Here is a 16,266-nt window from a genome sequence, read left to right on the forward strand (position 1 = left end):
GTCAAACATAGTAACAATACAAGGACACTCAAGCTCTTGAAAAGCCAATGATGCGTAACACGATTAATTGTGCGGTGTAGTGTGGCGGGACTTCCTGACAGGCCTGGAATAAATTATGAGTCGCGCCCGCGAACTCTGCACGCACCGTGTGTGCGTTGTCGTTGCCTCTGCGAGGCAGTTTCCTCTGAGCGCTCTTGCGGCGCGGAGCAGCACACAAGAGATGTTCTTGCCGTGGACGTGCGTATGTCTTTCGTCATCGCTTTTTTAATTATTATCTTTTGCGAATACGATAGCGCGCCTTGAAATCGCAGGTTCTTCTCTGCTTTATATACGTTTTTACGTGTATGTGCGTGCCATTTACGGGAGCGCGCAAGGCTCGCTAATATTTCGCTTTTGCTGCTGCGAGTGTTTCGATATTTATTTGAAATTCGTTGAATAATAGTTAATCCTGTGCAATAGGTTAACCTTGAATATTATACTATTGTTAAACTGCGTATTCTCGTTACGTGTGATAACGTGTAAATTTACTTCTTTTTTATTCTCCATGCGAAATCTTAGTTGTTTTTTGAATATATGGAGATTGACTTTTTAAATCGACGCAAGTCGTTTAAAGATCAAAGACGGACTTAAGACTGAGTGCGAGAGAGCGAGTGAGAGAAGAGATACGCGTTTTTTTTTTTACACTGGCGTATTTACATTGCGCGCTCCAGTTTTGGTCTTCCCTTTTTGGCGGGCGGCGGGGGTGTGGTGCACAAAATAGTGACTTGATGGCGTGAACAGAAAGAAAAATAAACGATTCGTAAGAGAAAAGTCAAGGAACGTTTTATCGCCAGAACTCGAAAAGTGCACGCATCGAAATGGAGATTCTTACGAGAAATTACGACGTTCTGGAGAAGAGGATTTTAAACAGCCTCACAGCCAGCCATCTACGTCAGCGGTACGTCCGTTCGTCGATTAATTAAATTGGCTATCCTTTTTTTCCTTCCTTCTCTATTCTCTTATGTGCTTCTCTTTCGCGTGTGTAGTCTTAAACTGATGGACCAAATAAGATATACATCTACATGAACGTGACTTAACCTCGAATGCCGTACTCTGACACCTTTCTGTTATTATGCAGTTTTGTCCTTATTTGCGTCAGTGCGCAGTTTCTTTGTCGAGTATTTTTGCTCCAGGAAAAAGAGCTTCTTTTTATTTTTTTTTTTCATGTACCTCGTAAATATTTCAGCTTGCATGATTTATTTCTAATTATATCTTTGTCAAGTAAATAACTGAGTTTTTTCAATTATTCCAAAGTAATTTCAAACAATTATATACAAAACTATTTGTTGAATACCTTTTTATGAACTTTTTTAAAACTCCAATTAATTTTCATGTTGATAAAAGAAAATCAAAGATAAATATCTGTGCTCTAAAAATTGGGAACAACCATTTGACATATCTTATCAGAGTTAAATAAATTATTCACTTTAATCTTTTTCCTAAAATCATTTACTACTCAATGCTGCTTTATCTTTTTAGTAGAAAGCAATGGAATGTAATAATTTTTCTCTTTTATAGAACTAAAGACTGCACTGGGCTGTGGCTTGGACCATTAATTGGCTTGAGTGCATTGTTTACTTTTTTAAAAGAGGATAGTAGTTATTCTGAAATATGTTTGCTGAATGGAATTGCAGGAGGTGGCTTGTTTATCAGTTGTATATGTTTATATACTCGTCTGATGTCACTTAATGTCTCAGCAAAAGACTTTCATGTTGTATATTTTTTACCTGCCATAACTCTATCAATGTTATTTCATTTTGTTGGAGGCAAAGGTAATAAATAAATTTTCCATTATATTATGTTATGCATTGTAAAATTCATATTCTTCAAATCTATTTTTTTGTTTAAAGGTTTGTTGGTGAGTGTAGCATGGGGTCTTACTGTGGGAAGCTTGAGTACATGGGGTGTTATTCAAGTAATGTCCAGCTTCCCCAGAGCATTTACTCTAGGTGAAGCCACAGCTGTAACTCATGGCATTGTACTTTTTTTACTTTCTACTTTTACAAATTTACCTTTGAGGTATCACTTACCTCCAATTCATGATAATGATATTGCTACTGTAATATTGCAAGTGAGTGTTTCCAAATACATGATATTGTCGTTAAAATTATATTATTTTAAATCACTTTCTATGATTATAGGTAGGAATTTTGTACATTATGTTAATTTGCATTCTTTGTGCAAATATTCCTGCTTTACGTGGACCAACAAAGTTTTACTCAATGGCATTAGGAATACTCATTATTTTAGTTATTCCAACATTGCATGTTATACTTGATCAGAGTCCATTACTTTGGATCATGCATTTTGTGTTCAGCTCATACAGTAGAGTAAGTTTATCAAGTAGAAAAAATTTATTTTGATATCATTATTTGATTTTAATGCTAATACTTTTTTTTTTCTAATAGATAATGATGGTAGTTTATTGGGCAACGTGTTTATTCTTTGCTACTATAGCTATAATTATACAAATTTCGAGAAATTCTCAGGCTACTACATCAGTCAGAAAAATTTTTCATATTTTGTCTGTAATTGTGTATGTTCCTGGCTTTATTTGGGATCCTACTTTTCTATATTTAGCAACTGGTGTCATTTTAGCAGTTTTTGTAGCTCTTGAGGTAACTTTTAAATTTTATATTTTGTAAAGTTGTTAATGCAAATATTATAGTGGCCATTATTTGTTTAGATATTAAGATTTTTGCATTTACCGCCATTAGGAGGGTTTCTTCAAGATGGATTTTCTATATTTGCTGATGAAAAAGATGTTTTAATTTCTCTAACTCCATTATATTTATTATGTGGTTTATCAGCATTTTTATGGATGCCAATTGAGAGTATGAGTTTATTATCTCTTATGAGTGGTGTCCTAACCATTGGTATTGGTGATACTGCAGCTAGTATGGTAGGAAGTACTTGGGGAAAGCACAAATGGGTGGGCACTGATAAATCTATAGAAGGAACAATTGCCTGCATAGTGGCTCAACTTATTTTTATTTTTGGACTTATTCTTTTTGGTATGTTACATTAGAAATATCTAATATTTTTACATAAGTTAATTAGTTAAACGATTTTTAATAAAATTTTTATTTCAGGGTATATAGAAAATATGTCACTACTAGTCAGAAGTGTATGCTCAGTAATTCTGGTATCATTTATAGAAGCTCGTACTGAACAAGTAGACAATCTGGCATTGCCATTCGTTATGTACCTGTGCCTTATAATTTAAAAAAGAAGTTGACGTGAAAATATGGATTATCAAAACAGTTATCACGCTCAAGTCTCCAAAAGTACAGAATATTAGACCTGGAGTCTAATACATTTGAAGGATCAAATATAGATTTAACTTGTTGTAAATTAAATTATATATTTATTATATTGAAAGTAAAACATCAATGGATGTATAAATCTTTATATATTTTTTTGTTGAAAGGATATATAATATTGCAAACTAAATTAAAATTTGAAAATTGACTAAGACGTTTGAGCATTCTGTCAATACAAATAAGTAATGTCTTAATTACAAATAAGTAATTGCTTAATAAAATGCATTGTTTTTTATAATTTCTCGATATAAAATAGTAAAATATTATTAAGGAAATGAAAAATTATTATCGTCCGAGATTACTTTTTCAGTTTCCTCAAATGATCTTGCTTTACTAATATTCAAATTTTAATGACGGTATACTTAATTGATAAGTTATTGAATTGGTTAATTTGTTTTTGTTATAAATTTATATCTGTGAATTATTGATTTTAGAACGATTAGAACGACAAATTTTATATAATACTTATATAACGCGTATGTTTATATGCCAAACAACGAATAATTTAAGTGATGTTATAACGATTGTGCCTAAGAACATTTTTTTACAAAAAAACAATGATAAATTATAGCATTCCTACTAATGCAATTCTCAATCAAACGCAGTTTAATTATACTATCATAATTGAAGTTTCCTATAAATAAACGCAAACTCTCATGTATAGAGATGTAATCGTTTCTGCAGTAGAATATTTTTTCGTATGTGCAAAGCAAGTCGAGATGTAAATGCCTATTAAGTTTTCCTGAAAGAAAGTGATCACATAATGTCACAAGAATTTTGTCTAATCAAGTATAATTTTTGGTGTTATATATGTGTGTGTATGTGCGTACGCGCTCGCACGTGCGCGTGTGTGTATGATATCTAATAATTATATAGATATATTATAGTTATTATGATCAAATTAAAGTGATCATAAAATAGATATTATTTTTTACTTGAGAACGAAACAAATATGTAATGTAATATTATATTGCGCCTCGCTATTTTTATAAAACATGCTTAGTAAAGCATTTACCATCGATGAAAGAAAGTGTAAGTAAATTATTTTATTGTATTAATGATTTCATAAGAACTGTGAATAAATATATAGTAAGCCGATAAATCATAACATTTCAAATAACATGGAAATGGGTGAAGGTTTATGCAAAAAAGTTTGAGTAAGTATTAAAAATATTTAAGAATTAAAAAATGCTTAAAATAAAATTTCATACCACTAATCAAATTAATGTATGCATTAAAGTTGTATTTCTTTTTCAACTTTTATATGTGTGATTTCGCGCAATGTTAGTAAAAAATAGATTCAGTTTTTACAAAGCTAAAATGTGAATGAAAAGTTTGTGATATAAAGTTAGACTGTAAAGAAATGTCAATTTATTATACCTTAACAGTCGTTTATGTTCTATATTTAAAATCTACGTAACTATCGTGAAAGACTAACAATTTTTATTTTTAAAAATTTTAATTTACCGCATAGTTTTCAAATTTGTTTGCGCAGAAGAATATTGGATCCAAATATCAAGACAAGTAATTGTTCGAATCTATGCGTATCGTGGCGAAAAGCAATAACCATGTATTTTGTTCTTCTGTAATAGATAAAAAGAGCAATGATAAATATTAAATGAAAGTAAAAATAAATGTGCATGTTGGATAAGCTACGGAATAAAAAATTTTTCAGATTTATGCATATGATTATAAATAATGTAAAAAATAAATATTATCGATGTAAATTTTTATGAATAGTTAAGGTACAGGATAAAAATCTCTTTGTTTTGATCAATATTTCTATGGTTCTAGATATCGATACTCGTTGTCAGTTCTTTTTTATTATGGGTCGATCTCCTGTCTTAATCACTTGTACTTGTCGAAATGCTGTCCTTTTATCATCGAAATTTTATGCAACTTTAGAACTCTGTAGTTACCATAAAAGTGCATTAACTGATTTGTCCTAAAGCTGCACACTATCGATTATTACATTTGTCATTTTCTTTTAAAATCTGCTGTTGCAGTTGCATAGCATGTAAATAAATAACATCATGATAATCGTGATTTTAATTCTTACTGATTACCTTATACATATTATTTTCAATTCTTTTAAACTACTACGTTATCAAAACTTGAAGTCAACCGTACCAAATTTTATACAGCAGCATTCATGATTCATAATTTCTTAAGTTATTATTTTCAACTATTCTATAGTTTAGGCCTTAAGAAATGTTGAATTCCGCAAAAAGCGATGCACATAGTTGAAAATCGAAGACAACGAAAGACATGCATACCGTCTTTGCCCTTCCTACTCTTGTTTTTTCATGTACATGTTCGTAGCTACTCCCATAAGGATATTAAGGGTTTACTAAATTGTCTACGGTTGTAGATTTTTATTGTTTTTTCCTTTTCCACCAAAGAAGCCCCGAAAGATGCAGAGCCGTTTACAAGCGACGCGCGTTCAGTTCGCAAGTAGCCGACACGACAGATAGTCGCACTCCAAATTTACATCTTAAGTTATAATCATTGTTTTACACACAAAGTGTTTTATATAGTATTTCAATTAACTAAAGATATTCAAGTTTATATTCGCGTACTACGGTACGTGCTGCTTTTATTTTGTATTATTTACTTTGAGTTTGCATTGTTAATAAAGTTTATCTAATAATAACACATCATTGTCATTAACAAATAACGACAAAAATGATAAGTTTATGATACAAAGTTAGACTGTTAAATTATTAAATGTTCAATGTGTCTAATATAACGTGTCAAATAATAAAACCACGTAGTTTAGATTTCGTAAACTAATTCTCCGTAACAACTGCTTAGGGAAAAAGTAATTTACAGCTTTTATTTTTTTACGGTTTTATTAATCGCAGTCTTAAACAGTAGAGCATTAGAGCCGTGTAACAATACAAGTCATTTCACGGGCCTTTGGGTATTTCGGCAAAACGCAATAAAAAAATATTCGTTCTTCCGTGAAAAATAAAAGCGCACGTTGTATGCGACTTAGGAATTTGTTCATTCATACGCATATAATTCGATTATGAAATATTACATTACGATACAAGTGCGGGAAAATAGATTCTAAAAATAGATTTAAAAAAAACGAGAAACTCTTTCCCGAACATGTGCCGTACCGTATTTTTTGATACGACGTGTGGAAAGTGCGATTTTCAACGCACGTTTTTTGCCGAGCGTGCGGGAAAAACGCAGCAGTTTTTAAAGTTTGACAGAGTCAAAGTCAATCGTACATACACCTTCTAAAATGTAGTCGTTCATTTTTTGAATGATTATACGAATGTTGAATTTGTAACTGTGGCATTCGGTGACCAGCAAAGAATCATAATAATTGATTGTTCCTGAAGGTAAACGCTATATATTTATTAAACCTACAAATTTTTTACTGTTTGTATAGCACGTAAATAAATAACGCTGATAATCGTGATTTTAATTACTATTCATGACCTATACATCTACTTTTCATCCCTTTCGAAGTTTTGCAATGTTATCGATGCGTTTTAAACGCAACGAACTCTTATAGCCATAATATGGCTGAAAATTAAGCAGTGTTTAAACTATACTTTTGCAAGAATAATTTTATATTGAATATGCTTATGACATGATTGATGTTGTTAGCTATGATTACAATCGAATCAAATGTTGCATACAATACATTGAAGCTCAGTAAGTGATATTAATTAGTTATTCATCATTCTTTTTTTCGGTCATTAACCTTATGTCCATTTAAGTTATTCGTCTCAAAATCTAATTGAGGACAATTATTTGATAAAATATTTCAAGGCTAGTTTTATATCAAGAGATAATTCATTATTCAACTGGACATTTTAAAACGATTAACGTTTAAGCTGGACAAGTAATCGTACGTTAATTGATTGTATTTTTCAATTTATCCAATCCATGACATTTGAAATGTTCATTGAATTAATTGTATTTATGTTTTTCAAATTTGTAAGTATTACTTATTAATCGTTTCGACGAAAAATTGACATTATACTTGTGTTAGTTATGGATATATTAATAATGGGCAAATTTTAATTGAATTTGTATATTGGTAAGAAAATGATTGAAACAATGTATTTTTTATTGAATACTTTATTTGAAAAAAGAATTACATGTTTTTTTTGTTGTTGATCGGTTATGTTATTCAATAACAACTTGCCCATATTCACTTCCTTCTCTATACGTGCGCAGTAGTTGTATTGGTACGTTGAACTCAAGTGTGTACATACGCGTCGTAATGGTTGTGAATGCCAAAAATGAGTTCAATCTCGATGATTTCGTTCAAAGTGATCAGCCTAGTTACTACTTTTACGTGATAGTCAAATGTATAAGGTATTTTTTAAAGGTAATCTCCAGAAAGCGATACTACGAAAAGGCATCGCGTATAGCAACATAAATTTCATTTTTATTTTTTGTTGAAAAATAAAAATTTCTACATATTGGATTATTTTTACAATGGGTCGACTTTATTTTCGTTGAGAAGTTTCAATTTTCGTTAAAAGTCGGACCAAAACTTTTGATACATTACAATGTTAGAAAATGATACATGGCCAATAAATGAGATAACATACTCAATATAAACACGCTTTTTTTTATAAATTTTACTTACTATTTTTTCATAGAACTGATAAAATTCAAAATCTTTGGAATGACCTTGAAACTACACAAACTCAAAATTCGTTCGTTAAACTTCGTCCCCCATCACATTTCATTTTTGTAATTTACGAAAGTACGTATAATTCTATTAATATAATTCGCATCTAACTATTTCTGAGCCAACGTCAATGCATATTTGCAACGATAACTTTTAACAAGACATCATTGTAAATATGTATTATAGTTTTATTCAATAAAATATGATGCTTTAACGTAAATTGTCTTTTTTAGCACTAATACTGTTTGCTAATTTCAAATGCAAGCATTAATGTCCAACAAAAATATCTAAGTTATTTAATTTTTTTTTTCGATCGACTAATCGTGAGTAAGGTAATAATTCATTCTGCTTAATCTTGGGTGTACTTATCGTACTTGCGTGATAATGTTTGTGTTCAACAGGCATGATTCGGAGTTTCACTTTATTTTATGTTAGTGTTTTATCAGTGACTGCATTTATTTAGTTTATCAATACAAAATTCAGTAAATATTTATTGTTCACGCTATAATCAAAGGAAAAATGATAGACAATAATTATTAAGGAGGAGCACGCGCAATTAAATGATTATTATAAAATACTGTCTTGCAGTTTACGTATATCTCTGAAGCGTAAACTGACATCATGAATTCTCAAATATAGTATCATAAAAAAATAGATCGATGAAAAATTATAAATTTAATGAAATGTAGGATTAACTATATTACGCAATGATAAAATTTACATAATGATAAATTATAATATACACATATATTCCGTAGAATTTTCATGATATCGTTTAACCAGGGCGAGTTCGTGAATGTCTATGTTCAATTTATGTTTAAATAAGAACATCCACGCCGCACAAAACGATTACAATTTTACATTTAGTCAGACACTGACCTTTGGTTTGTTTTTTCGCTATCACTCGTGAACCTTTTACCAATTTGTCTCATGCTCACTTCGAGAAATCGAACAATCATTGTGACTTAAAAAATTTGTTTTTTTTTCATTTCAAGTATTCTCTCGCAGTTCAAGCAATTGTACATAAGAAGTTCCAAATGCTTTTTGATACTATATAGAATGAGCTTGATATCCATCAGATAAATTAAGGCGTAAAACGACGTAAAAAATATTCACAGCGCACAATATTTTTCGCTATCTACATATATATCACTATTAATCAGTCGAATAATCTTGATTTTTTAATCTCTAAGCTTCACATTGTTACATCATGTTTCATTCGTCGCTTACACAATTTTTCCTGGCTGATTCTCTCGAATTTCACTCAGAAGCAATTGATAACCAAAGCCGTAAACATAACGTCTTTCACTACAAATTTTGCTATCACCATCACACTAACATTCGAATTGTAACTTTATATTGACAATGTCGAGTGGTAAAATATTGTAAGTTAATAATAAGGAAGAGAAGTTTAATAAATAACGAAGCAAAGTGTTATCGGTCGATTTCTCAAAGTGAAGACATTTTTCATCGATCAGACAAAAAGCTCGAGAACCATTAATGGTTGGATCTAATAATAATCAGGGACGCATACTCGGTAATCGATATATGGGCCATTACTTAGATCGTCGCCTCCCCTTTCCCCTAACATTCTATACATCGATTATATGGTTTTATAAAACAGAATACAATTGCCGTGCCTCCATTTGCGTATCATTCACTTTGTAAAAGATCTGAGCACTCGTTGTACACTTGATTTCCAGGTCAATACTTCCAAAGGGGAGTTTTTTCCTCGCTCTGGCGGGAATGTCGGTCTAACTGATATATATATGTAAGTAATTGAACTGCATGCAGATAAGGCTTTAATAATACTGTTTCTGCGGAAAGCGTGACAAGTATGGAAGTGCTCAGATTTGATACATGCGCGATTAGATTAGTGAATACGCTTTGGATTGACTGGACAATGAGGGCCGAGAGAAGGAGAGAGATAGAACTGTTTTCGTAGGATAAGTTTGTCTTTTTTTTTGTTTTCTCGATCGAGGGAGCGGCGGGTAAAATCACGCGAGTTACATATATTTCATCAAGATGGTAACTCTAGCGCCGTTTACTCTCGTAATTTATGCCAGTCAGCAATTTGACGTTTCGGCGAGCTGCAAACCTCGTTCCAATGATTCAGCGCTGAGCCTTGACACTTGGGTCCGCCAATTTCTAGCCGTCCAATGACCTGTCGCGAGCGATCATCGACGTTAGTTACAGTTACTCAAAAGGATCATAGATCCGGCGAAAACTACGAAGCTATCTTACCTCGTTCTTGGTAACTCTGTCCCAGTCAAGTAGAGCAAACTCCAAACTGATCTTACCGAGACCCTCGGCGCCATGCGGAATCTCGAACACGATTGACTCGTTGAAAATAGGGTTGAGCGTGCGTTTCTTCACGTGCGTCTTCCTCTTAGCGATACGCTGACCATTGTAAAGCAAATAAATCTTCACGTAGGGATCTGCTAATCCTGTCACGTCCATCTTTGGTAAATTTCGAGCTTTCAGTACGACTACCGTCAGTTTACTTGCTGCGGGTTGCCAGCATAATGATACCAAAAGCTCTCCGCGACCTTGAGATTGGATCTGACAAGATCAAAAATTAGTACTTCATTTTTCTTAGTTATATTCCATAGTATTGTTATTAAATTAAAAATTCATAAAGTTACCTTCAAATTTCTCGGGCATATTTCGTGACACAAAGTGATATGCTGGTTTTGCGTAATATCCAAGTCGGTTATTGAAGAGATTGCGCAGACAACTTCTCCAATAACGTCATCCCGTGAGTATCTGTCAAAACTCATGACTACGAAGTGCAGGCTGATTTTCTAAAAATACAAATAAAAGAAAGAGAACAACAATTAATCAAATTAATTTAATAAAATAGAAAGTTATGAACACGACAGACACGAGTTAATAATTTATTAGTGTACAAGTAAGTTCAGAATGACAAAAATATGTAAAATCTAATCGATCTAGTGGAAAAGCTCTTTCTCAAGTTAACACGAGAGAATGTTACGAAATATGTCGCGAATAGGGATTGACAAGCTCTTCGATAAATATTCAGTGCAGATCCTTCGAAGAAGGTCGAAATATAGTAGCTAAAAGCCACAAGAATATGTTTTTAACGAATAAACTTGTAAACTGAACAAGAAAGTTTTCTTTTTTTAAAAAAAGAAAAATAAGGTCAGATGTTAAAGTTTTAATATATATTTTTTCCAATCTGAAGGCGACAAACCTTTAACTTTAATTCATTATAACTTTAATACAAGTGTAAATTGCAAATTGGATCGGAAAGAAACCAACCTGAAGCTGAGTACGCGATATACCAAAGAATGTAAAGTCCTCATCGTAAATTGGATCCCTAGTGTTTCTAAGCACTCTGGTCTTAGTACGGTGTTGTTTATCGGGTAACAGCTGCAACTTGACATATGGATCACTGCTGGCATTGTGTTGACCACGAGCTGGCAGACCCTTGCACTTGACGACCGTGACAACTAGGGCATTTTGCTCGCTTAGATATCGCAATTTGAAAACCAACTGTCCAAGACCATTCCTGTCGGATTCGAACGTTTTGCAGTCGCCGTTCCGGTCAGCCTTCTCGCTGTTCTCCAATTCGGCCTTGTCACGCTCGTTCTCGATACTCAACGTCACGTCTGCCGATGGCGTTTGTACCGGTGTGGCTCCACCTGTCATTGTGCGTTTATTCGCTTTTTTTCTTTCTTTTACAGAGGATACGTACTTGAGAGGCGCGCGTGTCTTGCGCGAATAATGCATTGAACACGTGTTTACAAATAATAAGCCTTTATCAAGGAAATAGAACGTGTGTTCGATGACGCGAGTTTACTCTAAAGTGGGTACGATTTGGCAATCGATCGCATTTAAATGGGGCAATTGCTGGATGTATTATATATATTATGCCTTTACAATACGACTGTATACACGCGTATTCGATATTTGATTCGGAATCAACTGAACGCGTAATTTATGAGCTTAGTGCACATCAAATAGCTTCTAATTATAAAAACTGAGATCTACTTAAATTCATATCGCAATCACAGATAAAATTGCTTTCGTATGTAAAGGTTAATCTGAAAAAGTGAGCATTTCACCCGTAACGATAACGAGCTTGCGATATGTATCTGCAGCGTCCAACAAACAAAGACGTGATTAGCAATTGTTAAATGTTATTGATAGTTAAACCATCTATTCATGTCGCTGATCTTCATCAATGCATAAACTTTTTCTCGCTAGTTTATCCAACTGACATTGCCATTCGCGTAAAATATTTGTGAAGCGTATTCGTCATTTTGAAAACCAATACCCTTAACGTAAAGAAAACGTTGAAACATTACACGGGAATGCTTTTAACTTAATATTCTGGTTTTATTCTAGCCGAAGCTAATAAAGACATGACCACAACGGCGACGTAAGTCCACCGCAAAAAAAAAGTATGAGCAGACTGTTATAAAAGCGAATAGAGTGACAGAGGGGTAAAAGTAAATTCATATAAGTAGTTATTGACAATATGCACTCAACATCATTAACGCTCTCATCACACTTATCTGGTAATGGAATAATGCAGCTTGTGCCAATCAATGTAATCTTGCTTATCGAATGATAAAAAGCTCGAATCGAGAATAAAAGGCCACATATCCCATCCATATTGCGTCTCAAATCCCATATATTGGACGCACTCAATAAAATGTGGAAACGAGATGATCGTAAGTCTCTAACACGCAGAAGCCTCTCAGTAAATTCTTTATTGAATCATAAATCCCGCGCTTGCTTACCTTGGGGAGATTGTCTTGACTGGCCTGGTAAATTGGTAGGTTGAGGCCCCGTGGGACTCGGCGTCTGTGCACCAGGTGGACTTTTAGCCGGACCCGTGGGACTTGGACTTTTCTTTAGATAGTGACCTTGACTGCCGGGACTTTTCACTGCCGTTGGCTTACGATGCGGTGGCCTGAAGGCTAATGATTTGTCCGAGCCAAGCTTTGTATGCTCGCGACGTCGGCGACACAGCCACCATGTCATTGCTATCACCGATACCAAAAAGCCCATGCCCACGCACACGCCGACGTACACTGCTGGCGATACTGCAATCAAGAGGATGAGAGCGCTCGTAAGCGCGCGCCACAGGCATCTCTCTATGGCCTTCGTCGAATGTCACCCGTGCGACGCGCAGATACGTGTACACGAAGCTATCTCCAGTCCCATTCTCACTTTTTATCGGCTCGTTACAAGTCCGCGCTTTTATTATTTGACTTTTCATCCTTTCCGCGCCTCTGTAACGTCGAGCTTTTCGAGTGCTTTTGTTTGTGCTTTGTTACGCGTTCTTTACGGCCCGCTCACTTTTACTATGCGCGGGACCTGCATGAGGATTCGAATGTACATTTCGCGTATGCCTATACGTATAGATGTTTTGCTTTCGTGGCTAATGAAATTTTTTATTTCTGCCCTCCCAGTTGCTTTTCGCGTGAAACAAACGAGCAATCAACTCTATAAGTACGATGGAAAATCAATTGTTGCGCGCTACCATCTTCGGCTATTCTCCACGTGATCAATCACTTTTGCTCCTAAGTCTTTATCTTCTAATCAATTCCATTAAAATTACAAGTTTCGACGAACTTGTTTGTGTTGTTCTACACGAGTCAACAATGAAAGCACCGATTGTTGCGTTATAGATTGAAAGACAGCTCGTGATTGCAAAACGTTACCCGATATTTTGTTACGGTACAGTACCCCGCAGAGACTGCAAGGCACACGGTGCGTATATCGTAATTGGTCATCTTTGTTTGCAGTGTTACGACGCGAGAGCGCCGAGATTTCGCTTCGCGTTTGCGTCATAAAGCTTTACACGACAACCGTACTTTACGTCTGTCAAACGACGCCTCTGCGATAATTGATTTACGCGTATTCATTCGCATTTTACGCACCTCGAAATTGCGCTCATGGCCCATTCTTTGGGTACAACGTGACTAGAAAAGAAAAGCGAACGGCACATTATGGCTCTTCTTCGATATTCCTCGGAATAAGGCGCAAGAGGCCAGCTCACGACAAGCCTCGTTTGAATAATCAGCGCGCGACCAGCGTGTCGCGTTGCAAGCTTTGCTCGCCTCAAAGTTACGCAATAATCGCGATCGTTACGTCTCGTTCGCCGTAACGATCGCGGCAGCTCTGTGCAAGCCAAGCCCGGGGATCGAACCTGTTGATGAAGTTTACGCATGACCCCGAGGGTAAGTCCACTTTTAGCCGGAAACCCTCAGCCTCGTGAAAAAAAAAAAGAAATCTGCGCAACAACGCTCTCGCGCTCGCCCACGTAAAGCTCGTTCGCAAAGATGGGTGGGTAATTGGCCAAAGTTTTCCTTCCACTCAAATTGACGCCAGCCGAAGGGAGAGATGGGGAGGGGGTTGAAAGCACATTGACTTCTGCGTGCTTCCTTGTTTGCGCTTTCGCCGCTCTCTTATGCGTCACCTATGCTGATTGCGCGCCGTGACTTCTCGCTACTGGTTCCAGAAAAAACGTCGCAGCTCAACTGTTTCTGGTATTGCCGCAAAGTAATTTTAATTGAATTGATACTTGACAAACTTTCCATCGACGGGATATTGAATTGATACAGCTAATGCGAAAAGTGTGACTTGCCATTTGCCCAGCGTTATAGCGCGTCAAATTAATCGCCAAAGAGGCTGTCATTAAGTCGAACCGAGCGCAACGACGACAGCGTGACTTTAACGAACCAGAAGATAGCGCAGCCGAGGAGAACAAAACTTAGCTGAAATCTCTTACCTTGGATCTCTTCGGGCAGAACAAAAACGCAAAATAATTATAGGGAGCAATAAAGTCGAAAAGAAAAGAAATCTCGAAACATAAACGTTCTTCGAAGAAAAAGAAAATACGGTGTAGTTAGTATTTTCTACACATGTATATTCGCATTGTAGTATCTTTGTCAGGCTGCAGCTGGAGAATCGATCGACAAGTATTTCGCCTAGCCGGGCTACTTTTTAGCGCGCGCGCGTGTGTGTGTTATTTGTGCAATCTTGCGAATGGTCGCGACCGCGTGGTGTTGCTTCAGTGCAAGTATTCCAGCCAAATAACGTGAGCTCGTAAACCCTTCGTAATTAGCTGCGAATAAGTATGCACACGCAAACACACGTCAGGAATTTTCGACGCTCCAAATCACGGCACACATTAGACTAGAATCCGTACTCCGAAGGAAAGAAGCGTGTTGATCGACTTATTGTCGCGCACAAAAGTAATTGTGCAAAAAAGCAATAATCCGCACCACGTCCGAGCATTCGTCTCTCGCCAAGCGCGTCGATAAGAGGCGCGCACAATCGGATCTCACGCCGCGAGCTAATGAATCATCGTATAGTGGAGCTGTGCGCGAGAGTTGAGAATGAAAATGCGCACATCGCAGACGGGCAGAAAGCTTGCGTCGCGCGCTACAACCATCCGCCGAAGCTGTGCCACTTCAGTCTCGCGATACGAGCGTCCAACGTGTCGTTGCGCGATTGCCACGGCCTGGACAAAATGATCGACCCAGCAGTTCGTTCAGCTGGCGAAGATCCGCAGCGCGAGCCCGGTTCGGCCGCTGGCCGTGGACGAGCGAGCTCGGGGGAGGGGGGGCGCAACTCACCCTGATCCAGGGGTCTGACGATGGGGCCGTCCTCGGCGACGACGCCAGCGGCCGCGGAGGCCGCAGCAGCGGCGGCGGGCCCGGCAACCATGTTGCTGCCACTGGGCCGAGAGGCTCCCGTCAATCGCTTCTTCGCGGAGGCGACTCTACCAGCGGCGTGCTGCTGGCCGATGCACCAGAACACGAGCTTGCAGCGTCGAAGTAGCGCCGCACCGAGGCACGAGGACAGCGTTACGCTCGCGCTGTTTCGTGGACAAATGCGTCGCCTGAACGCCTCGTAACCCGTGTCTTCGTCGCTCCGCCAGTCCACTCACTCGGTCCGCGCTCGGGCGCACTAAGGCCGAGGCACGGTGTAACCCTGCCGTGGGTTTGCGCGCGCCGATGGCGCAAGCGCGCGCCACGTCGATCAATAAACGACTCCGTAGCCGCACCTGCGCCAAGCGGTGCACGCCAGCTTTGCCGCCGCCGACACACGCGCTTATACCTGTAGAGCTCGCATGGCCTGCTCGTGCTGTCCTTTGTCTTTTCACTGCGCCCCGTGAAAAAGCTCGCGCGTTCTTCTGGTCCAACGCCCATCCGTTCTTCTCGCGCTTGGCCAGCTTCAGCCTTGATCGCGCGCGATGCG

At 36.9% G+C, this 16,266-nt stretch overlaps 2 protein-coding genes across 2 annotated transcripts; one reads left to right on the forward strand and one right to left on the reverse strand.

Annotated features, from left to right (window-relative positions):
• Positions 1-9: 9 nt before the first annotated feature.
• On the forward strand, positions 10-5,953 carry LOC131663597 (dolichol kinase). The gene is made up of 7 exons (XM_058934075.1): positions 10-937; positions 1,558-1,811; positions 1,890-2,110; positions 2,181-2,369; positions 2,448-2,657; positions 2,726-3,053; positions 3,132-5,953. The coding sequence occupies exons 1-7, from the start codon at positions 858-860 to the stop codon at positions 3,263-3,265; spliced, it is 1,416 nt and encodes a 471-aa protein (XP_058790058.1). The 5' UTR covers positions 10-857; the 3' UTR covers positions 3,266-5,953.
• Positions 5,954-7,483: 1,530 nt separating this feature from the next.
• LOC131663598 (synaptotagmin-4) lies at positions 7,484-16,236 on the reverse strand. The gene is made up of 6 exons (XM_058934076.1): positions 15,642-16,236; positions 12,795-13,100; positions 11,308-11,690; positions 10,671-10,829; positions 10,270-10,587; positions 7,484-10,189 (listed from the first exon to the last, which is right to left on the reverse strand). The coding sequence occupies exons 1-6, from the start codon at positions 15,730-15,732 to the stop codon at positions 10,070-10,072; spliced, it is 1,377 nt and encodes a 458-aa protein (XP_058790059.1). The 5' UTR covers positions 15,733-16,236; the 3' UTR covers positions 7,484-10,069.
• Positions 16,237-16,266: the final 30 nt, after the last annotated feature.

This window comes from Phymastichus coffea, unplaced genomic scaffold (assembly GCF_024137745.1).
Source record: "Phymastichus coffea isolate CEN01 unplaced genomic scaffold, Cenicafe_Pcof_1.1 PCOF00036, whole genome shotgun sequence".
Classification (NCBI taxonomy): Eukaryota; Metazoa; Arthropoda; class Insecta; order Hymenoptera; family Eulophidae; genus Phymastichus; species Phymastichus coffea.